Genomic DNA, 12,460 nt, shown 5'->3' on the forward strand with positions numbered 1-12,460 from the left:
GTAAATATAAGTTCAATATATTGTCCATTTAGACAATCCATTAAAAGTGAACAATATAAAGAGTTTAAGGAAAAAGGTTAATGCAAAAAATACCCACTGTGGTCCTAGGTTAATTACAACTAAGGGAAAAGAACTATTTTCAGCTGTTAAAGAACAAAAGGGTAAAGTAATATCTACTGATAGACCAATACTGGCCATACTGGCCTACCGATAAGAACAAAATTCCAGACTGATCTATTTCTATATTGACAAAAATATCTCAGCTATCTAAATAGCAATGACGGCTAAAACATGAATTCTGATCACTTACTGATAATTTTAACATGAGTAATACAGCGATAAAAAAACAGTTAAATCCAATATTGGCTAATGAAAATCTAACTGGGGGAGCTTCAAAATAAATCTTGAACACAAAATTAATCTTGTTGTGTCATTAAAAAACAAGAAAGCAACTTGATGACGAATTAAAATTTTTTATAAAAATATCCAACAGGTAGCTTGGGGAAAATACTTCCACAAGAAGTTCTAGAACAAAAGGAAACAACTATCCAAAGGAAATCAGAGAACTCATAGTAGAAAAACTCATAGAGACAAAACTAGTCTAAATAATGCTACATAACAACTAAAAATGAAGGATAGAGAATATAAAAAATTCAACAATTAATTCCTGTTCAAGTAATTTACCAGCTGACACAAGATTCTAACAAGAACACAGATTTTTCGGTATGAAAAAGAATAAAGAGACAATTTATTCATTCTCCTCCTATCCAGTTAAAAAACGGCAACTGGACTAGAAATAACGAACAGAAAGAAAAACGATTTGCAGATCATATAGAAAGCACGTTCAAACCCAACTTAACGTTAACATCATTTAGAGAAGTATCAACAGAAATAAAAGAGAATATAAATCCTAAGAAAACTATAGGATATGATTTCTAGAAGTATTAAAAAATCTACTGAGAACAGCCATAGTTAATCTGACACACCTAATAAATGCTGCTTTTAAATTAATTCATGTTTCCAGACTCTGGAAAGTAACTGAAGTCATTATAATCGCCAACCCAATTTAACCTCCTAATCAAGTGACATCCTATCGACCAATACCACTCCCTCCGGTGATGTCCAAATTATTTGAAAAACTTCTACTTGACCAGCGACGGGTTGCTCTAGCGCAATTGTATACCTCGCAGAGTTTTGCCACAACATCCACGCCTCCTTTAGTCTTATTATAATCTATGCTTATTTTTGGTTTACCTGTTGCATTATTAATGTTGTCGTCGTAATGCATAGTATAACACTAAAACATTTTTACCTTTTCGGCGTACATATGATACAAGGGTACATTTCTCTTCAAATGCGAACATACTGGTTTTTTCTGGCCTTTGTTGTGTACTAGAGGAACTTACTTTTCATCTATCGTAGTATATGCTGAAATATTGCAATGCTTCGGTAGATTAGAATTAAAAGCTTTAAAAGTCTCACGTATCGCGGCCAACTTGTCGAATTCTTTCCTTTGTATTCTAGTACTTTTGTCATCTAACCGAATGTGTCTTAAAATGAACTAGAATAACCTCTTTAGCAACATCGTAAGGCGATAAATCTCCATTGACCTTCCATCTGTTCTAAATAAATTATCATCATTCTGATGATTGATTTTGTTCTTCTTCTTCTTAACGTGTCACATCCCTAAGGACATTGGCGATCATCATGGCCCATTTGACTCTATCTGCAGCCGTTCTGAAAAGTTCTATTGACGTTTTCCCACTCCATTATCTCAAATTATTCAGCCAGGACATGCGTCTTCTCCCTGGTCTTCTTTTGCCTTTCACCTTCCCTTGTATTACCAGCAGCATTAATTCAATCAATTAGCGCCAGATAAGTTCAACGGCCCAAACAGAGCCTTTAATTATATAAGATCAATTGGCCTAGCCGTTCTGTTATTGACTGTGTCATAGCGTTTCAATGCTATGAACTTATTGGTGTATTCTACTATTTTTTCTAGAATATCGGTAGTAAAAAAACATTCCCAAATCTCTTTTATCATCAATTTTCGCCTAATGTCACCTTTTGGTACTGCCAGATTGGGTAGAACATTTTCAGTACGAGTTAGAACGTAACCATTAAATTTATGATGTTTCCTCCACCGTGTTTCATTTTTCCCAAACAAACGTGGTATGCGCGGTATTACTTCTACTGGTACATGATTTTCGACAGATTCTTCATCACAGAAATACTCCTCTGAATTGGTATCATATTCTAAAACTTCTGAACAATCATCTTGCAAACTTGCTTCGTCATCTTCTGGTTTTGGTTCGGAATTAGCAACAATTTCGTCAAAAAGTTGTTGCAACCTGAGTTGTTCTCTTTCGTAAGCCATATTCACATACAACTCCTAAAATGAATATCTATTATTTAAACTGACTATGGACCAAAAACCACAAAAACTTACCGTTGAGTATAACACAAATGGTAACCTCAGTGGCTTACACCATGAGGCCGAATAACATATGAACTATCCGCACTAGGCCACAGATTTTTCAAGACTGAATAGCATGATGAGGATATGAAAGCTACCTGGCCGCGCAGACAAAACAATATGCGCATTTGAGTTTTAGCGCGAAAAATCTACTACGTCGCTGTCAGGGACCGTACGTTATCACTCGAAGGTTAAAACCAATAATAAAACGAAAAAATCTTATACCAAATCAACAATTTGGTTTTAGAAATAAACATTCCACAGTAGATCAAGTTTACAGAATAACGAATATAATAGAAAAAACATTAGAAGAAAATAAAGTCCGCTTTACAATCTTCTTGGACCTAGCACAGGCGTTTGATAAAGTCTGGCATGAGGGTTTAAATTATAAACTAAGGACGTTCATGCCTAAACAGTATTTATAAATATTAGAGTCATACATTGCGAATAGATATTTCAGAATAAAACAAGAAGAGTCTTATTTTTAACCACATAAAGAGTAAAAATATATGAAAATTTATTGAATTCATTCAATTTATTTTATGTCAATCTCAAAAAATATGATTAACCTCGCCAAAACCCATAAGAACCTTGAAAAACATGGTATTTTGGGTGGTTTAAAGGTATTTCGCCCAATTTTTGATTTTCCTAAAGGCCTTAATCAATTAAAAATGTATAACCTATAAAAAACCTTGATTTGATTTCTGACAAAACCAAAAGAATAGTTTTTTTGGATTTTTGAAGATATCGCACCATACGAAATATTCTATAAAAAATCAGAGGTATAGTTTTAGGTCAAATACATAAAATAAAAAAATGAACCTGTAGCCAACTCCAAAAAAAAGTTATACGCTTTTTTCGATAAAAAATGCATTTTTAGGTTATGTGTACTTAACTTACCGATCTATAAAAAAATTTCTTCAAGTTTTATTTTCCTCAATGATTTACTTACGTAGGTACAACAAATAAAATATTCTATTGATTTCTATTCTAAACTTATTGATTTTGCTGCAAGTAGTGAATAGAATTAGCAGGTAAATATATTTATTTTTTATCAACTATTTTTGAAATTTTTTAAGACCATATACTGTACATAACATTACACTTTACGACATTGAGGGGACTTACATATGAAGATGGCACAGAAAGGCTTGAGCCATCTCGGAATGAGCTGTACCCAATTGCGCCCTGTGCGACAAACCCCACGCGTCAGTATATACTGTTTAGTGTTTTATTTTTGTGTTGATAAGGAACGACCTTTTGCATCACTTACGCTTCCTGGTTTGATCACAAATTAGTAATTACAGCCTGATGGGTTGTAGGCACTTAATAAATATATATGTGTGTGCTAATAGATTTTGTAAACTTACCTGCGATATTGTGGATATGTCAGATATTGGTATAATTACTACTTTGGTTTAGTCAGATAATAAAATCTTAATAATTTTTGTAATAAAAATTTCGTTTTCTAGTCAGAGTACCACAACCTTTGACAAAGCAGTCTTGAGGTAGGAAATAATTTTTGGTTCACAACTATTTTAAGCAAAAAAGTTAATTTGAAATACATTCAATAAAATTGAAGTAGGAATTTAAATCTTCTAAATTTTCCTTGTTTGTGATAGCAGCCATTTAAAAAAATGCATGTTAATTTCGGTTAAACCAAAATTCTTAGTGGTATAATCACCCTTATAATTTTTATTTTCTATAATAAGCTCAATATATAATATATACTTATATTATAGATAAGTAGATATAATATACAGGGTGTAACAAAAAAGGTAGGTCATAAATCAAAACATATATTCTGCAACCAAAAATAGTTCGATTTAACCTAACTTACCTTAATACAAATGTGCACATAAAAAAAGTTACATCCCTTTGAAGTTACAAAATAAAAATCAATTTTCCAAGATATCAAAAATTGTATGGGATATTATATTAAAAATAGATATGTAGCTTTCTTATAGCAGGAATATTAACAAAAACAGTGAAATTAGTAAACCCCATAAAAATTTTATGGGGGTTTTGTTCCCTTAAACCCCTCCTAAATATTCGTATGTATTCTAATTAAATTATTATTCAGGTACCATTAGTTAAACACAATATTTTTAAACTTTTTCGCCTTCTAGTACTTTTTTGATAAGCCAGTTTGTGTCGAGATGTGGCTACTTTTTTATTATGTTTTAAAAATTCGCTAGTCGGCTCTATAACACTTGTTGCTATGGTTACTATGTATTAAATAGTAGCATCAACAAAACATGCCAATGTGTCACGATAAGACTACCAAAGAGAATTGAAGTACTATTGTAAAAATAATACCTCAATCAACCATGGGAGCTTATCGTCTATACCTTGCCTAGCTCAGTATCTCAAGGGTGAGTTAGTCTTGTCTTAAACTAGGGATTGAACCTGAGTTCTCAGTTGATAGCAAATAAGACAAATTTGAACCAAACATATTTATTTAAATGAATTAAAAAACAATAATTAACCCTGCCAAAGCTTAACAGTTAATAGGTGTTACTTATTGCTTCGATGGGCTGCTTGTGTGTTCTAGCTGTTGGGTCCTCCAATTACAAGTTGTGGCTTCTGGAGAGCTGCAGTCACACGTGGCTGTATGTCCTGATTAGTCAGTAATAAATATTTCAATTATTGTGCATTTAAGATTAGTAAGAAAAACTAAATTTTCTATTACAATGGTGTACACGTTTTCAGAAATGACAGATATGCATTTAATTATATGTAAGTTTGAGCAGGCTAAATTAGGGTTTTAGATATTTACTGGTAATTTGGTATTACAGGGGAATGCCAAGGCAATAGTGCAGCAGCTGCAAGTCGTTATGCAGAAAAATATCCTTATCGAAATACACCAGACAGACGATTATTTATTTCCATAAATCGTCGTTTACGAGTGACAGGCACATTGCGACCTCAACTTGTTGGTAATAATGGTCGGCCAATAGTAGATAGTACAAGAGTAGTAGCGGCTCTATTAGATGTTTCTCACATGATGATTTGGAGAAGATTCAAGGAACAGCAGTTTTATCCTTATCACTCTTAAACACTCGTTCAAGAATTACTGGATAAAGGTTATCCTAAAAGAATGGGGTTTTGCGATTACTTTTTAACGGATAACACACAAAGTGTCAACTTTATTAATGTTTTGTTTACCAACGAAGCTACCTTGAACAGAAATGGCATTACGAACCATCATAATATGCACATTTGGGCCGAAGAAAATCCCCACTCAAAAAAAGTCTCTCATCACCAAAGAAATTTTAAAGTCAATGTTTGGGCAGGAATTGTGGATAATAAGCTAATAGGGCCAGTACTTTTCCAAACAATTTAAACGGTGAAAATTATTTACACTTTCTACCAAACGTGTTTGTCAGTGAAAACAGTCAGGAAAAATACGTAGTTTTAACAGGATGGCGCTCCAGCCCATTACCACAATGAAATAGAATATATTTTTAATCAGTATCCTGGACGTTGGATTGGAAAGGGCCTTAATGCGTCTATTTCGTACCTACTTAGAGGAGCAGATCTTAACCCAATTGACTTTTGCCTCTGGGATTTTATGAAAGGGTACGTATATTCCGTACTAATTTATATACGAAGAACAACTAAGTAATAGAAGCTGCAAATCGATTTCGTCAGAATCCCATGATTTTCCAAAAATATTCGATTTTCCTTTTTAAAACGGTGGCGAATGTGTATTTAAGAAAATTAAAGTCATTTAGAACATTATTAACATCCTTCATATATTTGTAAATGGTCAATTAAGATTAGATAGACCTGGTAATAATATGAAAATTTATTTATATTTTACATTTTGTTAGCTACTCAGAAATTTTGAAATATTAAAAAAGAAGACGCATCTCAATAAAAACTGACTTTGATCAAATAAGGCAAAAAAATATTATGTTTAACTGATAGTACCACAATAATAATTTAATTGGAATGTATACAAACATTTGGGGGATTAAGGGGAACAAAACCCCAAAAAAAATTTTATGGGGCGAACAAATTTGACTGTTATTTTTTTTTTAATATTCCTGCTATAAAAAACTCACAAGTCCAATTTTAATATAAAATCTCAAACAGTTTTCGATATATTGGAAAAAATCGATTTTTATTTTGGAACTTTAAAGAGCTCTATAACTTTTTTTATATGCATATTTGTACAAGGGCAAGTTCGAACTATTTTTGATCTCAGAATACGTGATTTGATTTATGACCTATATTTTTGCTACACCCTGTATAATATATACTTATCTATAATATATTGAGCTTATCTTAAAAAATAGAGTATTTTTGGTCCCAGAATACACGATTTAATTTATGACTTATTATTTAATTTTTGTGGCCTCATTTTCAGGATATGCTACGATACTACTCCTTAGTCGAAAAAAATGTATTTTTATCATAAATTATAATTTTTTAAATTTTTTGCGCCACTGCGTCTTATTACCTACAATTGGCTCTGATCAAAATTTTATAAAAATATATTTATTAACAACGACGTTGGATAAATTTATAGCTTAGAAAAGTCAAATATTAATACCCGTATCAAGAAATGAAAATTTATATTTTAAATTAAAAAATACAAAGTTTATTTCAATTTATAGTACGTCCTATTCTTTTTAGGGTCGTAAATTTGTATCATGTCTATTTTACAGACACTGTAAGACAAAAAGTTAAAACACAAATGATACAGAGAATCTAACATAAAAATCAGAATAGAGACGTTAAAAAAATCAATACGACTCAAGAAGCTGCAAACAAGCAGGTAGGCAAACACGATAAAAAAACAAAAATCTTTGCAGAGTTTTTATTTGAACATCCTTCTGGTTTTCGGTCATACTTTTGAAAGTCTTAAAATATTTAAAAACTTGACTTTTTGGTTTAATAAAATAAATGAAGAACACTGTTTATATGACCAAACATTTTATACCATGGCCCTGATTCTAATTGAGATTTCGACTCAAAACATGTCGAAATTAATATGGCGACGTCGAAATGCGACTTTGCGAACCTTGTGGATTTTAGCTGAACTAACCAAACGACGTCACTAATTTTCGATTTATCGAAATTAATTGCAACTTCAAGAAAGTGGTTGAAATTTCATTTCGAGTCGAAATTAATCTGACATGACTGGCTGGACTGGGAGAACGGAGAAGTGAACTTAGGTTCAGTTTAGGTAGGCGGTGTTGTGTTTTGATCCTTGCAAGGAAAACTGAGGCAAAAAGTATTAATATGGCTGTGTTTTACTGACATTTGCTAGTTTTGGAGGAATAAGAGGGGATAGATATCCGACGCTCACAACGGAGGATAAGAAGAATGTTACGGGATATTCTTTTCACTAAGTGATGCTCAATTTAGGCAGCAATTCCGGCTTGATAAACAAGCTGCAAATTATTTAATAAGGGTATTAGAACCATATTTGGAAGAAGGTGTTTATGCCTCTAGGATACCCAAAATGTTTAGAGTTAGTATTACTAAGCTGCAGTAAATTTAAAAATATATTAGAATATAACCACTAAGTCAAATCTTAGTGGTTATAACTTAAGGATCTCCCACATCGCCTTTTTTTCTTGCCATCTTTTCTTTCAATTCAAAATATAACTGAGAATGGCCACTATTTTTGATTTAACAACTCAAACAAGAAAAAAAAGACGTTCACGTAACGTAAACAAAACAAACATTCAACAAGCGTAGTCTGCGTAGTGCAGCGTGCAGCCAATAAACAACAGGGCCAACGCAAATTTTCAGCAGTGTCAAAATGATAAAGTAAATATCCCCAGTTTTAACTACAATCGAAATGAATGAGGATCGCTAGCGATTGCGACTGTCATGGCGTAGTCGCTTTTAAATTTCGACATCGAAATGAAATAGAATCAGATCCATGTTTGCTATTGATAAATAAAGAATTTTCAAAAATTTTATTATTCTTTATATTCCATTTGTATATACCAATCATCAAATCAGCATTTGCGATTAGTTCATAATGTTTGTTAAATATTTTGCAGCAATGTTTTTCAAATTTAACTAAATACCCATTCTCTATTAGTTTTCTGACAGATAAAAGGTTAGTTGTAAGGTCTGGAACTAAACTACACATTCAGTTCAAATAAATTAATTAGCTCAGGCTGAACTTATAATAAAACCACTATCCAATTTAAGTCTCAGTTGCCAGCTAATACTGGAGTGTGAATATGCATTCAGATGTGCATATTTGTAGTTAAGTTTCGATTTAGAAACTCACAATTTTGTGAGTCCGACTGGCAATTCTTTTCTGCCGCTTGCATTCGCAGGCAAACCCCTTTTGTCAATGTTAAAGGTATTTATCCATATTTTTGCGCAAGAGGCAAACATATCGTTTTGCTATATCTAGAGGGCCATTAGTTTTCAGAGATGAACACATGTTCCCTTTAGAGGCCATGACTTTGTCAGAATGTAAGTCCAAAGTTTCTGGTTTTTATGTGCGGTTTATCTATTTTATTTTACCGAACTTTTTGTTAAATAATTAAAATTTTTATCAATTATTTTTATGATTAATTAACTATAGTTACTATATACTATTTACTATATACTATTAATTAAGTATAGGACGGATGAAAATTCCTGTTTTTTTGTAAAGTTAATTTTAGAATCAAACGAAACAATGGCCAATGGAATTCGTTCAGATTACAGACAAATATTCATTTGATTATCCCTTTTTGTTGAGAGACATTTAACTTTAAATTAAAGTAATTTAAGTTTTGAGTTTATTTATATAAAGACTGCAATCTTTTTAAAACATAAGATTATTGATGACAATATCAGATGATGACAGTGTCATCATCTTTTTTATTATTATTTTTATTATATTTATTTTATTTATTAGTATTTTTTAATAAAAATTTTGAGTGTTAATTAAAAAAAGGACTTATTACTGTATTTTTGTGTACAGACAATATAAATCTCTTAAAGTATATAATTAAGTATGTCCTTTTTTACAGCTTATGGTTAAATATGTCGATTTTCAAGATTTATTTTGACAATTTATTGATATGTTTTCTGACGTGTGTTTTTTGATGTCTTTGAGGGGAATGTTTGTTTAGTATATTTAATCTAGAGTTCCTTCATGAGTTTTAGATTAAAACTTGTTGACGCCCATTTGTTTTACAGTTGAACTGTATTCCGTGTTTCTTGTTTTTCTTTGTCAGTCTGTTATATTTTGTTATTTAATTAATTTCTACTGTTTATCTATCTGTTATTGCCCTGCAATTATTATCATCTATATTCTTACCCACCCCAACGAAGCTGCCTGACTTGAGCAACGTGGTCTTCAATTCTTTTTAATATCAATTTTTGTTAGTTTTTTTTCGAAAAGTGTCCAGTTTGTTTACAATTATAAGAGATTTTCGGCAGCTTTTTATTTACGCCGTCATCATTTCTTTTGTGATTGGTGCTATTTTTAAAAAGTCTGTCGTGATTGGTTCTGGTTTTGTTACTATAACCGTCACTTTCACTTACAAAGTTTAAACTTCCTAAATTAAATTTCCTGCATTTCTTAAGATATTTGATTATAAACATATACCTGCAGTCAGTTGTTTAAGATATCTGCTTAGATGATGAAACTAAAACTTTGATTAATAAAATGTTATATAGTGTCGAAGGTTGGACTTTTACAGATAAACTTCTAAGAAAACTTAAAGCCTTTGAAATCTGGGTGTATTGAAGAATTTTGCTAATGAGTTGGGTTAAGTTCGTAACGAGGTTGTTGTGCTGCGATCGAGAAAAGTCATGGAAGTAGTCAAAACAGTCAAAAGTCTCAAACTGCAATATTTTGTTTATGTTATGTGTCACCCAGAGAGATATAATATACTTCATTTATTAATACAAGACAAGATAGACAAAATAAAACGGCTAGTTCGAAGATGAACGTCATGGCTTCAAAACCTAAAAGAACAGTTTAACAGATCTCTGCATTCCTTTCCGAGCTGCCTTCAATAAAATTAGTATAGCCAAATTGATAGCCAAAGCACGATAATCGTGCAGGGAAGAAGAAGAAAAAGTTTTATTGTTATATGCAGAATTCAGTAAACTAATGTCTCTATAATTTATTAAGTGGCTTGTGTTCTCCTTTTTTTGGAATAAAGAGCTGTTTTTCAGGAGTCATACATCTCGAGATGTGGTGCTACAAACGGATACTGCAGATCTCATGGGTTGATCTAGTGACTAATTATGAATATGCAGAATACGACTAAAGAATGTCAAGTACTTGTCAAATTAAAAAAACAAAAATTGGAGTACTTTGGTCATATTATAAGAAATAACAATTAATTATTGAATAGAAAGTGTTTGGTAAGAGGAACTCGAGAAGACTATGCATATCCTGTCTTCGTAACCTGAAAACTTGGTACAATATGTCGCATTCCTGTTTCAAGCAGTTGTAGACAAAGTCAAAATTGCCATAATGATCGCCAATATTCGGAACTGATAAGTACCGCAAGAAGAACAAGATATTTTGTCCAAAAATATATCTTTTACTCTATTGTATTTTTTATATCAAATGGAAAATATTTATGGTCATTTATTGATACATAGGTGTTAATTTCTCAGTTTTATAAGTTTTAAGTTGTTCTTTTTTCGTTATTAATAAATATATTTTCGGAATAGACGTAACTCGATATTTGTTAATGAAAGTACAACCAGTGTTGTAGCATTTTTTAATAAAAATTAACAAAATTTGTTTATGTTATCTATTATATTAAATTTTGTTATTTACCACAATTTTATGGTATGACGTTTCGATTTCCAGTTAGGAACTATTTTTCAAAAATTTTTAAGTGAAAATAGAAACGTTGAAATAAACATATTTTAAATTATTATTATGGATTTCTCTATTAAATATAGTTAATAACATAAAAATTTTACAAACAAATAGTTTTAGAACCATAAAAATTATTTTTATTCGATTGACAAATTAATAGTATGTAGTATGACCTGAAAAATTAAATAAACCGATTATATTTTGTGCCTACTGATATTTCCAGTCTAAGCGGGTTACCGCATCCTATATTTATAAGGAATAGCAGATTACAATAGTTATACAAGAAGAACCATTTCCAAATAAAGATGGAAGTGGTGCTTCGATAAATTAAGATTCTAAGTTTACATATGAATTATATAGTCCAAGATTCCTCTGCAAAATCACTATGTTCATTACGTAATTAATCAAACTTACATTTTTAAATACATTTAAAAATAGGAGAATATTTTTGATAACATATTGCTAGTCAAAAAGTGGTCGCAAATAGTTTTTATTCAATTAATGCTAACTCATTTTGAACAAAAATTTCCTTCATTTATTTTTTTAATAAAATACGCTGCACATGACGTATATAGGTACATGTTTTTTTTTTATATCAAATTTAAGCATTTTTTTTTTGTCAGCTGTTGTCAGCTGTTAAAAACGAAAGGTATTAAAGATATAGTAAAAGAGAGCTAGCGCGCAATGCCACTGGTTTGAGATGGAGAGTGTCAGGCATACGTCAATAGATAATATTTGAAGTGTACAGGGAAAAACCAGATATGTCACTTTTTATTGAAAATCTCGGTAAAGGCGCCATTAAATTCTTCGAATGATGACCTATATTTTACAGTACTAAAACTGAAAAAAAATTACCGTAGTATGGCGTCAATGTCTTAAATATACTGTACCGAATGAAAACCAGCTTAGTCCAAATGTCCAGGAGAAAAAATCAGCGATGTCATGTAAACAAACTGGCTGATACAATATTCATTTTTAAGAAACGTGCCAGTATTATTGTTACCACAAAAATGTAATTTCTTGTTTGTTTATGTGATTATTAATAAACGATTGTTGCTAATAGTAATTTGGAGGGGTCCGTTGAGAAGATATGCCCTAAAAAAAGGAACACTACCGGCCGGATGTCATAGGTACCTAAAATGTTAAAGTTATCGACTCATAAAGCTGGA

The 12,460-nt window shown here is 31.3% G+C and overlaps 1 protein-coding gene across 1 annotated transcript in view; it reads right to left on the reverse strand.

Annotated features, from left to right (window-relative positions):
• Nucleotides 1-12,460, reverse strand: part of bma (SCY1-like protein bma) — a 405,563-nt gene that overhangs the window by 63,360 nt on the left and 329,743 nt on the right. Inside the window, exon 14 of the mRNA XM_072524851.1 lies at nt 3,605-3,664. Coding sequence (XP_072380952.1) covers nt 3,605-3,664 — 60 coding nt within the window. The remainder of the gene's footprint in view (nt 1-3,604; nt 3,665-12,460) is intronic.

Source organism: Diabrotica undecimpunctata, chromosome 1 (genome assembly GCF_040954645.1).
Source record: "Diabrotica undecimpunctata isolate CICGRU chromosome 1, icDiaUnde3, whole genome shotgun sequence".
Classification (NCBI taxonomy): Eukaryota; Metazoa; Arthropoda; class Insecta; order Coleoptera; family Chrysomelidae; genus Diabrotica; species Diabrotica undecimpunctata.